The sequence below is a fragment of the Danio rerio genome, chromosome 10 (genome assembly GCF_049306965.1).
Source record: "Danio rerio strain Tuebingen ecotype United States chromosome 10, GRCz12tu, whole genome shotgun sequence".
NCBI classification, from domain to species: domain Eukaryota; kingdom Metazoa; phylum Chordata; class Actinopteri; order Cypriniformes; family Danionidae; genus Danio; species Danio rerio.
In genome coordinates, this window is record NC_133185.1 from 14,487,953 (window position 1) to 14,504,487 (window position 16,535).

General features: G+C 36.4%; 1 protein-coding gene across 1 annotated transcript; it reads left to right on the top strand.

Annotated features, from left to right (window-relative positions):
- Positions 1-4,361: 4,361 nt before the first annotated feature.
- Positions 4,362-9,563, top strand: LOC793244 (uncharacterized). The gene is made up of 11 exons (XM_073914481.1): positions 4,362-4,635; positions 5,533-5,659; positions 5,762-5,999; positions 6,105-6,370; positions 6,475-6,652; positions 6,772-6,848; positions 6,948-7,128; positions 7,237-7,485; positions 7,610-7,781; positions 7,865-8,013; positions 8,151-9,563. The coding sequence occupies exons 4-11, from the start codon at positions 6,155-6,157 to the stop codon at positions 8,291-8,293; spliced, it is 1,365 nt and encodes a 454-aa protein (XP_073770582.1). The 5' UTR covers positions 4,362-4,635; positions 5,533-5,659; positions 5,762-5,999; positions 6,105-6,154; the 3' UTR covers positions 8,294-9,563.
- Positions 9,564-16,535: the final 6,972 nt, after the last annotated feature.

Consider the following 16,535-nt stretch of genomic DNA (forward strand, 5'->3'; position numbering starts at 1 on the left):
TCAGTCCTGGAGGGCCGGTGACCTGCACAGTTTAGTTCCAACACAAATCAAACACACCTGAACAAGCTGATCAGTATCTTCAAGATCACTAGAAATCTACAAGCAGGTGTGTTTGATTAGAGTTGGAGCTAAACTGTGCAGGACACTGGCCCTCCAGGACCGAGTTTGCCCACCCCTGTCCTAGACTGTTTATACTAGGTAGTTGGACAGACAACGAAATAAAAGATAAAAACATAAAATTTTGGGTCCAAACCAGTTTACTGATTAGCAGACAAATCATTCTTAGGAGCTGGAAATCAGAGGAGGCCCCTTCCATCCAAGAATGGGCAGTAGAACTTGCTAGAGTGGCCGCATTTGAAAAAATGTCTTATAAGCAAATGGACAAGCTAAACCTATACTTTAAAAAATGGTCTAAATACTTAAACTGTTTGGAAATGGAACAGTAGTAAATGTATAAGAAATATACTGATGCCAACAGTATAAATTTGATATGTTATTTACTGAACTTACCCATTCATTTGTTTTATTTTACTTTTATTGTATTTTATTTTATTTTTTTTCTTCATTATACAAGATAAAGGCCTTAATTGTATTTAGTGATAGCCAAGCCGGGACCTTAAAGTAGTAGTTAGGGATTAGTTTGGGGTGGGTCTGTTAATAGGGCAAAAACAATATGTTGATTCTTTTCAGAGTTGTATTCTGTATTCCATGCTGAAACCTGCCTGAGAATCAATAAAACTGTTAATCACTAATATTACATGTAGTCATGAATAATTGTAAGTGTTACTATTATTGTTTTTTTTTTTTTTTCAGTAGCAGAAGCAAAAACAATAAAAAACAGAAGTGTTTTGGATGTCTTCGCCTTATGGCATGGTATGTACACTAGACTTCTGTCAGTTTTGATTCTTTAAAAGTTTATGTATAATCCATGTGATACAACTTTCTTCTTATAAATACATTTCAGACTCTGTTGATCTAACAACAAAGAGAAGGTTCGATCATTTCCAGCTCTTTTTCTTCCCCGCTACTAGCAACATACTCCATTTCTACAATACTGGATCTGTAGTGACAACAGACCGCAAAGGATGATGGCCACGCCTAGGCTGATGGGAATTGTAGTTCCCGCTACATCCCCTTCACTTCATTCGCCTAAGCAAACTTTTCTCAGAAATATAGTTTTATTGAGTCATGCGCCAATGGTAATATTGAAAAAAAATTACTATTGCGATATGACGGTATTTACAATTTTGTTACATCCCTACTACTTGTACTTACAAAACTAAACCAATTTTCCCCAAATTTGCCTCAGATAATTTATGGACTGAGCCGTACAGAAATCAATAAACAAAATTGTAATAATCAATTTTATGCAAAAGTTATGATGTCGCAAACATAACAAAGTACATGAAAAATTGCTTCAAAGACTGTATCTCAGCCAAAAATTACTTAATCAAAATGAAACTTAAAATTCTCAATAAACACTATGATCTTAAGGTCCATGCCAAAGTTGGCCACAGTGCCACCTACAGGTCAGGAGACACTTAAAATGCATATTTATGCTTATAAATTTTGAAAAGTTGATCAGAAAATCATGTTCTTGGATTCTATGGATTCCTTGGATCATGTCGAATCTGGCAATATCACATTTTCTAGGGTGGGCTAGACCACCTGTCTGTCATTTTGAAGTTGGGCATAAGGTGCCATATCTTTTGAAAAGTATGACATATCCGCACAAAAGTCAACATGTGACATCCAACAGCATGAGTCAGAAATATACCAGAAGTTTAAAGACAGCGCCACCTAGAGGTCCAGAGGTATAGCGCCTTTTCCAAAAATAGTCTAAATTTACTGGTTGTCACACTTACACCTTTTTTACATTGCCCAGAAAACATGCATGACCTGCTAGCTCAAAATGTTAAGTAAATGCTCTACCAACAGAGAAGTTGTAGGTTCAGAGGTCTAAGCAGAAATGCAATAGCAGCAAGTGGAAAACCGAGGAAGGCGCGAGATGACCGAGTAACGCGAGATTCTGCGAGACCTGGTGCTTGACCCAAAATGGCGGCGTCCGTCTGCTACAAACAAACAAACAAACAACTTCGGTGTTATTTCCATTTTTCTCCTCACTTATCATCATCGTACCTCGCTCATCAAAAATCGGACTATATCACTGCATCTGTACTATTTTCTTTTTTCATTTTTTTTCATCCTGGATCAACTGGAAGACTATATCGACGCACTCTACAACACACACTGCTGCAATATGAACACGCCAGATCACAACAGAAAAGGTAACCTCACTCCAATCTCCAAAAGACCCCGTTCTAATTCACCGCTAACTATGAACTCAACGCCATCCTCACCCTACTGTTGCACCGAGGTAAGCGATATTCTACGCTCAATTGAAAATAAACTTTCCGGACTTGATACAAGAATCGCATTAATAGAAGTCATCCACAAAGAATTCCAAGAACTCCGTCACAGCTTAGAATTTAGTCAAGAAAAGATAGACACACTCACTAAGGAAAACAACTTTTTAAAGGACTCAGTTCACGCACTTTCCACTCAGCTCACTTCCGTTGTTAAAGAAAACAAATCGATGAAAGAAAACATTTTGGACTTAAAAACACGCAGTATGAGAGACAATCTAGTATTCACAGGTATCCCGGATCAAACTCCAGACGACCCCGAAAAATTAATCAAGGATTTCATGACAAAACAACTCAAACTACCTGCTGAAACTGTACAAACCATCACCTTTCACCGTGTCCACCGCATCCACTCGCAACAAAACAGCAACCGTCCCCGTCCAATCATCGCAAAATTTGAACACTACAAACACAAAGAACTGGTTCAAAAACAAGGCAGACAACTTAAAGGTACAACTTACGGACTCAACGAACAATATCCAAAGGACATTCTCGACCATCGAAAACAACTCTTTCCAATCAAAAAACAAAAAATAAATGAAGGAAAACGGGCAATCATTACAGTGGACAAATTATTCATAGACGAACAACTATTTCACGATAAGGACATTACCCCATGGCTTTTTTTAAAATCATCTCTCTATACATCTTCCTTAAGTTATGGTTTTGTTATTGCACCTAGGTCTCATCCCTCTCCCACTTTAAAACTTTATGTTGGTATTTACAGTCATTTCTGTTTGTTCATTGTTTTGTTATGTACATTTTGTCAACTTCATGTTTAAACTGTATGCATATCAGTCTAACTTTGCATTGTCATACAAACACACACACAGGTACAATATCCCATCTTTTCAAATACATAAGTAACTAACGCAGTACTACCACATGTTACATGATACATTACTGGTATTCACTTATTTATTTAATTTTTTATTATTTTAGTAAATGTCACCAATCACATTTCTATCCTGGAACGTCCGTGGACTCGGCTCCCAGGCTAAGAGGATCAAAGTTTTTAATCATTTAAGTAAATTACAAGCAGATATATGCCTTCTACAAGAAACTCACATGTCAGAATCTGATCAAAACAAAATTAAATCATCACAATATCATTCATATTCTGCCCACTACAACACAAAACAGAGAGGAGTCTGTATCTTAATAAATAAAAAAATATCATTTGTTCATAACACCACAATTACAGACCCAGAGGGACGTTTTGTCATAATTAACATTACAATTAACAATAACTCACTCACAATAGGAAACATATATGGCCCAAATACAGATGACCCATCTTTTTTTCAGAATTTTTTTTCCGCCATTTCAAATCTTTCTAATTGCCCCGTCATAATAGCTGGTGATTTCAACACAGTTTTAGACCCAACTACAGACAGATTTAATAATATCAGCAATAAACGCATTTGGAAATCTGCAGACACTATAAAACAGTTCATGAGCGATATGGGTCTTGGCGATAGTTGGCGCCTCCAACATCCAGACATTAAAGCATTCTCATTTTATTCACCAGTTCATCATTCGTACTCCCACATTGACTTTTTTCTCACCAGTAATTCTATTTTATCTAATATTTCTGAATCAAAGATCCACCCAATAATCATTAGTGATCACGCTCCTGTAACATTAAAGGGCACCTATTGTAAAAAATCTACTTTTCAAGCTGTTTGGACAGATCTGTGTGTTGGTATAGTGTATAGACCATCATACTGGGGTGATATGAACACACCCAGTCCTTTTTTTTCAATTTAACTACAAAAAAAAGGGTCGGCCAATTGGAGCTGTTTTCAAATCGATCGCACCATTACGTAGGTGCGCGATTACCCCCGCCCACAGAATTGATTGACAGCTGCGCGTATTAACATATCCTGAGTTTGCCGTTTCCGCCATTATCAGCGTGTACATCGAAGCGATGCCACCGAGAGAACACCCTTGTGCTATTTTAGGATGTAAGGCTCAGCACAAGAGCCTTCACCGTCTTCCTGCAAATGAGCAACAGAGGCTTAAGTGGCTGAGTTTTATCTTTGAAGACAAGGTGCCTGAAAATGTACCAAAACTGTTGTATGTTTGCGCTAACCACTTTAGCGTAGACTGCCTCGAGAACGCGGGACAATACAATTCCGGATTCGCGAGTAAATTGTTTTTGAAAACTGGATCAGTTCCTACAATACGTGATCCTGCCTCACTTCAAGTAAGTATTACAATTTATGTACTTCTAGCCTTAGCATTCTAATTATGTTAAGCCGATGAATAGCATCTGCGGCTAAAGTAGCTTCGGATGTTTGTTTGCACGTGTTTACCTCTTATTGTGCTTTTGAAAAACAGTCTAAATACTCGAAGCTGCAAATGGTAGTGTGTACATGAAGGGGGTTTAGCCATTAGAAACAGAAACCGTAGAAAAATAGCAACATTGTAAAAAGCAGTACCACTGGCTACAGCTAAAGTTTGTTGTTGTTAAATGTTTGTTGTACTGTAATGGTAAGCCGAAATGAATAGCATCTAAAAGTTAAAAGCAGCCAAAGTTGCTTCGGATGGTTGTTTGCACGTGTTCACTGCTATTATGTTTTTCTAAAACAATCTAAATAATCAAAGCTATAAGTGGTAGTGTGTACAAGAAGGGCTTTTAGCCATTAGAAACAGAAACCGTAGAAAAATATAAACATTGTAATAAAGCAGTAACCAGTACTGGCTACAGCTAAAGTTTGTTGTTTATGTGGGATGTTTGTTGTAATGTGTATACTGTAATGTTAAGCAGAAATGAATAGCATCTGCGGCTAAAGCTACTTCGGATGTTTGCGCGTTTACAGCTATTGTGCTTTTCTAAAACAGTCTAAATACTCGAAGCTTTAAGTGGTAATGTGTACATAAAGGGGTTTTAGCCATCAGAAACAGAAACCGTAGAAAAAATTAAACATTGTAATAAAACATTATCACTGACTAAGTTACAGCTAAAGTTTGTTTTGTATGTGGGATGTTTGTTGTAATTTTTTTCACTGTACTTGCACGTGGTCTGCAGTTGTTTACAATAAGATCGGTATGTTTTAATCAAATAAAGGTCATTTTAAAACATGTATGTTTTCTTACAAAGGCCACGACGTCGACAAAGAGCAACAAGGTGGATGTTGCTTGCCAGACAGAACCTTTTCACACATCTTTACACAGTGTTGGTACCCAGTTGTCTTTTAGGACGCTTCAGGCTAAACGCAGGAGTACAAGTAAGTTAAAATTTCTCCGTTTATTTTAAGTTGCTGCATTAGAAACATGTTTTATTATCTTTATAAACGTGCAATGAGATTAATCATAAAATTACACTATAGGTGTCCAGACAACAGTATCCAGTTTTGAACTGACTGTACCATCAGCGTCCTCTACTGCGTTTATGACTTCGACACCCCTCAAACCTTCACTAAAAAGACCTCGTCTGGAGCTGGAGGAGGAGGAAGAAGAAGAAGCCGAAGAGACTTTGACAGAGTCAAAAATTATAGCCCAAGACTCGGATGTGACATTTGACCCTGCAGAGGAATGCACATCTGCAACTGAACCAACAGACTTGTCGTGAGTTTATGCATTATGTAAATTATTTGATAGATTGTGTATTGTCATCATAACATTCATCATCATTTTTTTTTATTATGTACATGTGTATATTTATTTTTACAGAATCCAAGAATTCCCAGTTCATAACATTGCCAAGTTCATTGTTCAAGTTCATGGAGCTCTTCAGTGACTGCCCAGTGTGTCAGAGGAGATGTGATGTAAAGTCACAACGGCTTGGGACATTTCTGAGCGTACAGCAAGTCTGCCCACACTGCGAGTTTGTAAGAAAATGGAACAGTCAGCCAATTATTGGTAGTCCTCCAGCTGGCAACCTGCATCTTTCTGCTGCAGTCTACTTGAGCGGTGCATCATTTTTTGTAGTTGAAAAGGTAATTATCTATCAAAATTTATCACATTTCTTTTAGAAACATAATATAAATTTTGTCACAGGGTGCATGCACATTGTACTAAAAATTCTCCTCTCTGTTGTCAGTTATTTGCTGCCATGAAACTACACATTTTTAAATATAATTCATTTCGCCGTCATGCAAGACTTTGCATTGAACCTGCTATTGTCCACAAGTGGAAAAATTGGCAGAGTGAAATGCTAGAACAGCTCAGTCGAAGAGAGAATGTGATTGTTGGAGGAGATATGAGGGCTGACTCCCCAGGTATTTAGTCAAAAGATTTAATTTCTAATTCAATACAGTCTAATAAAAAAAAATATGAAATACATTACAATTATTCCAAAAATGTGTTTTGAATAATTATGTATGGTTTGTTCTTGAAGGTCACTCGGCCAAGTATGGGAGTTATACAATGATGGACCTTGCAACTAACACAGTGGTCGACCTACAGTTAGTCCAGGTAATACAGAAAAGTGTTATGTGAACTAGCATAATATTTTGGATTGAAAATGTGTGATTTTTATATATATATTTTTTAACCTTATTTAAAATTTTATAGAGTAATGAGGTGGGTGGCAGTTACCATATGGAAAAAGAAGGCCTAAAGAGAAGCCTTGACCTGTTGGATGCCCGCGGTGTTCGTCTGGAATGCATCATCACAGACAGACATCCTCAAATACAGAAATATCTCAGGGATCGAAATGTCACTCAGTTTTACGATGTGTGGCATATCGAGAAAGGTATGTAATTTAGCAGTTATTCATTTACTTAAGATTAAATTGCTATTTACAGTTCTTACATGTTTATTATTATTTTTGTGTTGATGTCTTTTTTTCTTTAATTTCCAGGAATTTCCAAAAAACTGGACAAGATATGCCAGATAAAGGGGTGTGAGAAGTTGCGTAAATGGTTACGTAGCATTAAAAACCACATCTACTGGACTGCTGCATCATCCACAACAGGTCCTGAAAGAGTGGCAAAGTGGACCTCTATCTTAAAGCATGTACAAGACAAACATGTACATGAAGACCCCAATTTTCCGGCTTGTCTGCATCCGCAACGGATAAGCAGAGACAAGAACAAATGGCTGTCGGCTGGTAAGTTTTATACAGACAAATAAAATATTCTTTGCGATTAAAACTAATGCAAAACAGAGCTTGTTTCTTTGTTCAGATTTGTTTTTGATTTAGACTCTAATACCTTAAATTTTTGCTTGTTTAGCAACGATGCCATTCTACAAGCTGGAGAAAGTTCTCGCTAACAAGAGAATATTGAAGGATGTGGCCAAGCTAAGTCCTCACCACCAGACGTCAACTGTTGAAGCTTTCCACAGCGTCATACTGAGGTTTGCACCCAAAAATGTGGTATTCCCATTTCTGGGGATGCTTTGCAGGTAAAGCCAATGATCAGAAATTAATATTTACAATACTATACAGTCTTGTCATGGTACGTCATTTACATTTTTCTTTTTGTTAGGTTGTACTTGGCTGCACTGCATTACAATGAAAATGCCGGGCGTCCCCAGGCCACATCAGCAACTGGTAAACCTATTTACAAGCTTGCCTTTCCAAAGGCAAAGAAAGGAGAGTATAGGGTCCGAGAAGTGAAGACACAGCAAACTTTCGGTATGTATATAAATGTTTATAGTATTATTAATAATTCAATAAATAAAAAAAATAATTGCACTTTACATTCACAATGAAAACTCACTACTCAAAATACAAAATTAAGTTACTAAAGAGATAACTGTTATATTGCACAGGTTATGTAGAAGAGCTGCTGGACCTCATCTTCAACCAAGTGTTTGTGGACCCATCACCCTATGTTGATGAAGTGTTGGGAATTCACATACCACCTGCTCTATCATCAGCCTACGATCGACCTGAGATGGAGGAGGCAGGGTGACTCCAGCAGGGTGACCCGCTTCAATCAATAGCTATCCTAAAACCCACATAGCTGCCCTGCTCTTCAGGAAACTGTCTCCGAATCTTCAGCACCACACAGGCAGGAATCACAACACCAGCTCACAAAGCTCCGATAAGCCAAAAAGCGGCACTGTCTAACAGAGACATAATAATGAAACATTGTTTTAGAAATTGCACACATTATTTTTTATAAAATAACTAGCTTTAACAAAATTTCAGAAGTCATATTTTGTTTATTCAACTGCCAATGTATATTTGATATGTTTGTATGTGTTTGTAGATATACTGTACTTTCTAATGTTCATGGACAATTGTATTTTATTCAACAAAGTGACAACTTGGAGTTTATATTTTATATTTGCACAAGGATACATTTTATATTTGCCAATCACATTTTAATTTAAACTTCAATATAAAGTTTTTATATGACTCAGGAATTGAAGCATCTTTTCTGAAGGGTTGATGTTTCTATGCCATACTGATTTTTATATATTTTAAGAGTTTATATATTAATGTTTAGTGAATTTAAAATTATTTTCAATAAAAAGTACATGCATTACTCAGCCTTTTATGAAGTCATTCAAATTGTCATCTCAGAAATAGCAGCACTAAAAAACGGTACGTATTTCATTTTTATTGACATTGAGGTAAAGTTGGTTTTATATTCAGATATTCGGACATTCTCCTTAATAGTATCATTTCAGTAAAGTATTCTTTGCAAATTCAAAATGGGGAAATCGTATTAGCAGCAAATGACAAAGTACAACATTGTTTACAGTCAAGTAGATAGTTTTAATGTTGTTTACAAGTCATACTTGCATGCTAAATACGATAGATTGTTTAAACTATCATGGTAAACAATACAGGGACTTCTGAATGTGCGGACATAAAACCAACTAAAACCGCTATTTTATTGACTACACAGCGTTAATGTGCTTAAAAAGAAAGCGAGCATGCAGATCATGAACAAGGTAACCTGCTATTCTTTCTATTTATTTAAACTCACTTTTGCACTCCACGAAGTCGCAGGGGACCATAGTCTGCTTTGTATATATTCGATTGCATTTTGCAAGGAATAAATATTAAAGCAAACGGGATCCATTCCTGGATGCTCCGTCATGCACGAGGGTTGCATTTCCAGTTGATCCATTCGTCTTCTAACCTTATTACACGACACAGTTATGCTGTTTATTATCTCATTCGATGTCTTTAGAGCAGCAACGTTAACATAAACTGGAAATTTACCTGCGGTATCTCCCTGCAGCATACATTTTCAGCCTCAGTTGGCATTTTTTCACAATTGCCACACAAGCACCTGCCAATATTTGTCAACGTCAATATTCATGAATTACGAATAAATCATACCAATGCAAAATTTATCTTTGTGGATATCTTTATGTCTTGTCTGTGTTTGACGTAACGCATGACGTTCGCGAACTTTATCAAACAAATTACGGATGGCGCATGCATAGTTACATAGCGGCTGTAAAAGTATACAAAAACATGAAATATTTTGTATGTACCACTCTGACACATACTGGCACATTCAGATTATAGATTCCTCAACAGTCGACTTTGCTTGATCTGTGTCCGAGTCTGGGTCATATATGTAGGGTTGAATTGTGTTCCTCTCACTCATGATGACTCTTACTGTCTGCCTCTGTGATACGGTGCACAAAGCAGACGCGCTCTTGGCTCCGCCCCCTTGTTACATTGGGCGGGCAGTCGAAACTCATTATCATGTTAAACAACACACCCCAAAACAGCAACCCGTGTACACGCCTCTAAATTTACACTTTTTAACACAGCATAATAACAATATCTGAATTGCGTTTTGATCTGAACCTACATTGGCACACTCAGAAGAACCATAATATTAGTATTAAATCTCAAAAAAGGGCTAAAATATGTGCCCTTTAAATCTAAATATAACCACCAGACATAACCCCATTTCCAGATGGCGATTCAACGCCTCTCTTCTTCAAGACCAGGATTTCAACAGTTATTTTAAAAGAGAGTGGGCATACTTTCTAGAAATAAATGACTCCCCTGAAACATCTCCATCTCTTCTGTGGGAAACAGGAAAGTTAGTATTAAGAGGAAAAATAATTTCATACTCTGTTTACAAAAAAAGAAAGAGAAAGAACATCAAGCTGAACTGTAACAGAAAATTAAAGATCTAGAAGACCATAACATAAATAATCCAACAGAAGAAACACAAGATTTGCTAAGAAAATATAAATCACAATTAAATAAATTAATGCACATACCCAATTCCTTATTCACAGATTACGACAAGAACACTTCCATCATAGTAACAAATCTGGTAAATATCTGGCTAATCAAATCAAACACAATAAAGAAAAAACAACAATATCAGTCATTAAGGACTCAGCAGGGAAACCCACCAACTCACCAGAAGAAATAAATAATATCTTTCAAAAATTTTACAGTAAATTATATTCCCCAGAAAAACAAACCATCGCAGGACGAAATTCATTCATTTCTTAGCAATATCAACTTACCTCAACTAAATGAACAGCAAATAAATTCTCTTGAATCCCCTTTATCACAACAAGAAATTTCAAATGCACTTAAACTCATGCCTAATAATAAATCACCAGGACCCGATGGTTTCCCTGCTGAGTTCTACAAACACTTTTGGTCAATTTAATCACCACTTTTCATCCGGTTGATTAACGAATCAAAACAAAATTCAAAGCTTCCAGATACCATGAACACAGCCACAATTGCACTCCTCCTCAAACCTAATAAAGACCCAACACTACCATCAAGCTATCGTCCAATCTCACTAATTAATGTAGACACTAAAATAATTGCTAAAGCACTTTCACAAAGAATAGAAAAAATCATGCCATCCATAATCCATCCAGATCAAACCAGTTTTATTAAAGGTAGACAATCATCAAACAATACACGCAGACTCATAAACCTAATACACCACTCATCAATAAACAAAAACAATCTACCATAGTCACCCTCGACGCAGAAAAAGCCTTCGACAAAGTAAACTGGAAATTCCTGTTTTCCACATTAGAGAGGTTTGGTTTTGGGGAGTCATTTATTAATTGGATAAAAATTCTCTACACTTCACCCTCAGCTACTGTAATTACTAACGGACTAACATCACGCAGCTTCACTCTACACCGGGGAACTAGACAAGGATGCCCACTCTCTCCCTCTTTATTCACCATATTCATTGAACCACTTGCAGCAGCTATCCGACAAAACAATTATATTAAAGGAATTCAAACATTAAACATACACCATAAAATAAGTCTTTATGCTGATGACATATTATTATACTTACAAAATCCCCAAACATCATTACAGGAAACAATAAAACTTATTGATACCTTTTCAAATATTTCTGAATATTCAATCAACTGGAACAAATCTGCTATACTCCCATTAAATTCCACCAGTGTGGATGTGACATCCCAAACATCACAAATCCCTCTGTGCACTAACTACATCACATATTTGGGTATCAATGTTTCCGCCAGGCTGTCAGAGTTGTTTGCACTTAACTATACTGCGTTACTTAAAAAAAATAGATGACGATCTGCAACGTTGGATGAACTTACCATTATCCATCATGGGTAGAATATCAGTAACCAAAATGTCCATACTCCCAAAAATAAACTATTTATTTTCAATGATTCCAACACAACCCACACATACCTGGTTCAAATCTCTAGACTCAATTATAACACAATTCTACTGGAAAAACAAGTCCCCAAGAATTAAATTGACAACCCTACAGAAACCAAAAACACAAGGAGGATTAGAAGCACCACATTTTTACAACTATTTTTTGGCAAATCAGCTTCAAAACATACACAAATGGATTAAACCTAACTCATCAGAATACACATGGTAAGACATTAAACAATCAATATGCAAAGACATTAACATTTCAGAATTACCCTTTCACAGTCAATCAATCAAGAAACATCACTGCTTTAAAATGCCGACAATAGAAGCAACTCTGACAGCCTGGTGGAAATTCCATCAGGTCACAAATTCCCCACTCACACCATCTAAATACACCCCAATTTGGAATAACCTTGATTTCCTAGCCAACAAGAAGCCACTTAACTTTCGCACATGGGCAGCCAAAGGAATCACACAACTTCAACATATCTTTATTAATTATAATCTGGCACCATTTCCCCATATAGCCCAGACATACAGCATTGGGAGTAATTGCTTTTTGGAATATTTACAAATCAAATCATCAATTAAATCAAAATTACCTAACCAATCAATCAATCTAGACCTTCCACCTCAAATCTCAGAGTTTATTAATATATCTCCCTCCAAAAAATTGCTCTCCCAAATATACAAAATGATATCAAAATCAGACAATGCATTAGTTCTACCAACCACTAAATGGCAAACAGACTTATCTATTAATCTCAATGTTGCATTCTGGACTCAAATTTGCAAAAACACATTTTCCATGACTAAAAATGCTAACTTACAACTTATACAGTACAAAGTACTTCACAGATCACATTTAACTGGGCAGAAATTATTTAAAATGGGTTTCACGTCAGAAATATGTTCACATTGCACACAAAACACCCCCGACACATATCTTCATGTCTTATGGCATTGCACTTCAGTCAAATCATTTTGGGAAAAGGTTACTGACTCACTCTCCAACTTAATGGGTTGTCACATCCTACTGTGTCCCTCCCTCTGCATATTAGGTGACATATCCACAATCAATATAAATAATACAAATGGTCAGTTTCTGCTGGTGGCTCTAACTATCGCAAAGAAAACTATCCTCATGAACTGGAAATCAAGAAATACCATTCACATCTCATACTGGAAAAACTTATTAAAAGAATACATCTCCATTGAAGATCCTCTTTGCCTGAAGCCATTCCCTAACAACACCTTCATCTGTACATAAACAAGAGGGGAGGGGAGAGAGGGGGTCAGGTAGAGATAAGGAGGAAGAAAAAAAAATCTAATATTAAATCTAATTTAAAAATAAATTAATCAATTGGAAAAAAAAGTATAATGTAAACAATTAAAATAAAAGAATCATAATTCGGTCTTTATATACTTCTTTACTTTCCCTTTTGTTCTATTTGTTCTCCTTTCCTGTCTCTATCAATGTTATTTATTCATTTTATTATTATTATTATTTATAATATTTGTTTTCTACTTATTATTATTATTATTATTATTATACATAAATTATTATTATTATTATTATTATTATTATTATTATTATTATTATTATATACCAGTACTTCTCCTGACCAGTCCGACAACAGACAAAAAAAAAGAAGAATAAGTATGAAAGAAAAAAAATAAATAAATAAATAAGAAGAGGAGGGGAAAAAAAAGCAAGGCAAGGCAAGTTTATTTATATAGCACATTTCATACACAATGGCAATTCAAAGTGCTTTACATAAACAAGAATAAAAGAAACAAGTAAAATAAAAATAAAAACAAATAATAAAAATGCGTAAAAACAAAACAAAACATAAAAACAGGTAAAATGTGATATAAAAAAATGAAGAAGAAGAGAAAAACATGATAGTGCAATCTGTCGGACACAGCACAGTGCTCATTCAGTAAAGGCACAACTAAACAGATGTGTTTTCAGTCTTGATTTGAATGTACCTAATGTTGGAGCACATCTGATCATTTCTGGAAGCTGATTCCAGCAGCGAGGGCCGTAGTGGCTAAAAGCTGATTCACCCTGCTTTGACTGAACTCTTGGAACTTCTAGTTTATATGATCCTAATGATCTGAGTGATCTGTTAGGTTTGTATTCAGTGAGCATATCTGTAATGTATTTAGGTCCTAGGCCATTTAGTGATTTATAGACCAGTAATAATACTTTAAAATCTATTCTGAATGTAACTGGCAGCCAGTGTAAAGACCTGAGTACAGGTGTGATGTGCTCTGATTTTCTGGTTCTGGTTAGAATTCTGGCTGCAGCGTTCTGGATGAGCTGTAACTGTCTGACTGTCTTTTTAGGAAGACCAGTGAGGAGTCCATTACAGTAATCCACCCTGCTGCTGATAAAAGCATGAACAAGTTTTTCTAAATCTTCACTAGAAACAAAGCATCTGATTCTTGCTATGTTTTTGAGATGATAGTATGCTGATTTACTGACTGCTTTGACATGACTGTTGAAACTCAGATCTGACTCCAGAGTCACACCAAGATTCTTGACTTTATTTTTTGTCGTTTGACCTTTAGTGCCAAGGTACGCATTTACCTTGAAAACCTCATCTTTGTTTCCAAACACAATCATTTCAGTTTTCTCTTTGTTTAACTGAAGAAAGTTTTGGCACATCCAATTGCTCATTTCATCAATGCATTGGCAGAGGGTGTCAATGGGGCTGTAGTCATTAGGCAGTAAGGCTAGGTAGATCTGAGTGTCATCAGCATAGCTGTGGTAGGAGATTTGGTTCTTTCTCATTATTTGGCTCAGAGGGAGCATGTAAAGGTTGAACAGGAGAGGTGCCAGAATCGAGCCTTGTGGGACTCCACACGTCATGGGTGTCCACCTCGACCTATGGTCACCTATACTGACATGGTAACCTCTACCTTCAAGGTAAGATCTAAACCATTTGAGGACCATGCCAGACAGCCCAACCCAGTTTTCCAGCCTATCCAGAAGTATACTGTGATCGACAGTGTCAAATGCAGCACTGAGATCCAACAATACCAGCACTGTTATTTTACCTGAATCTGTATTTAGGCGGATATCATTGATTATCTTTATTAGAGCGCTCTCTGTCGTGTGATGTGCTCTGAAACCAGATTGAAAATTGTCTAAACACCCCCTAAAGTTTAAGAACTTGTTAACCTGGTTAAAAACAACTTTTTCAATGATTTTGCCAATGAAAGAGAGATTTGAGATTGGCCTGTAATTGCTCAATAGGGTGTTATCCAGGTTGCTCTTCTTCAAGAGGGGTTTAACAACTGCAGTTTTAAGTGAGGTTGGAAAAATCCCTGAGAGAAGTGAAGCATTTACCACTTTTAGAAGATCCATTTCTAAACAGGTAAACACCGTTTTGAAGAATGATGTGGGGAGCGTGTCAAGACTACAGGTTGATGTTTTCATAACTTGCACAATTTCTTCTAAGATTTTGCCGTTAATTGCCATGAAATCAGACATAATGTCTGATTTCTTAAATTGTGGTTGAGCTTGTTTGATATCGACACAACTTGACTGATTGGATGAGCTGATTGCCTTTCTGATATTATTGATCTTATCAGTGAAGAAATGAGCAAACTCATTACATTTGCTTTCAGAGAGGAGCTCACTTGGAATCCGACTGGGGGGGTTTGTGAGTCTCTCTATCGTTGCAAAGAGTGTGCGAGCATTATTTAAGTTGCTGTTTATAAGGCTTGAAAAGAAAGTCTGTCTAGCAGTGTTTAGTTCCATATTAAAGGCATGAAGACTGTCTTTATAGATATTATAATGGACTACTAGTTTTGTCTTTCTCCACATACGCTCAGCTTTTCTGCACTGTCTTTTGTGACCTTGTCCAAGATCCCTTTTGCCTGCCAGTCATCTTCTTGACTTTAACAGGAGCGAGGTCATTTATGACATTTTCAATTTTAGAATTAAACAAATCAAGGAGAGCATCAACAGAATCTGCAGATATGCTTGGTGCTAGCGATATGGCCTTCATAAACTGCTCACTGGTGTTCTCATTTATGCATCTCTTTCTGACAGAGACAGATCTGTCTTTAATAGCTGGAGTGATCAATATATCAAAAAAGATACAGAAATGATCAGATAGTGCCACATCCTTAACAACAGTTGATGAAATGTGTAAACCCTTAGTTATAAGTAGATCAAGAGTGTGTCCACGATTGTGTGTGGGTCCTTGAACATGCTGAGTCAGATCAAAAGTGTTAAAAACAGTCATCAGTTCTTTTACAGCATTGATTTCTGGATTATCAATGTGAATATTAAAATCCCCAGCAATACTAAAATAATCAAATTCAGAGGTTACAATTGATAACAGCTCTGTAAAATCCTCAATAAAAGCTGGAGAATATTTTGGAGGTCTGTATATAATGATCAGTAAGATGCGTGGAGACCCTTTTAGTGCTATACTCAGATATTCAAAAGACAAATAGTCACCAAATGACACTTGTTTACTCTCATAGACATCTTTAAACAGGGCAGCGATGCCTCCACCTCTCCT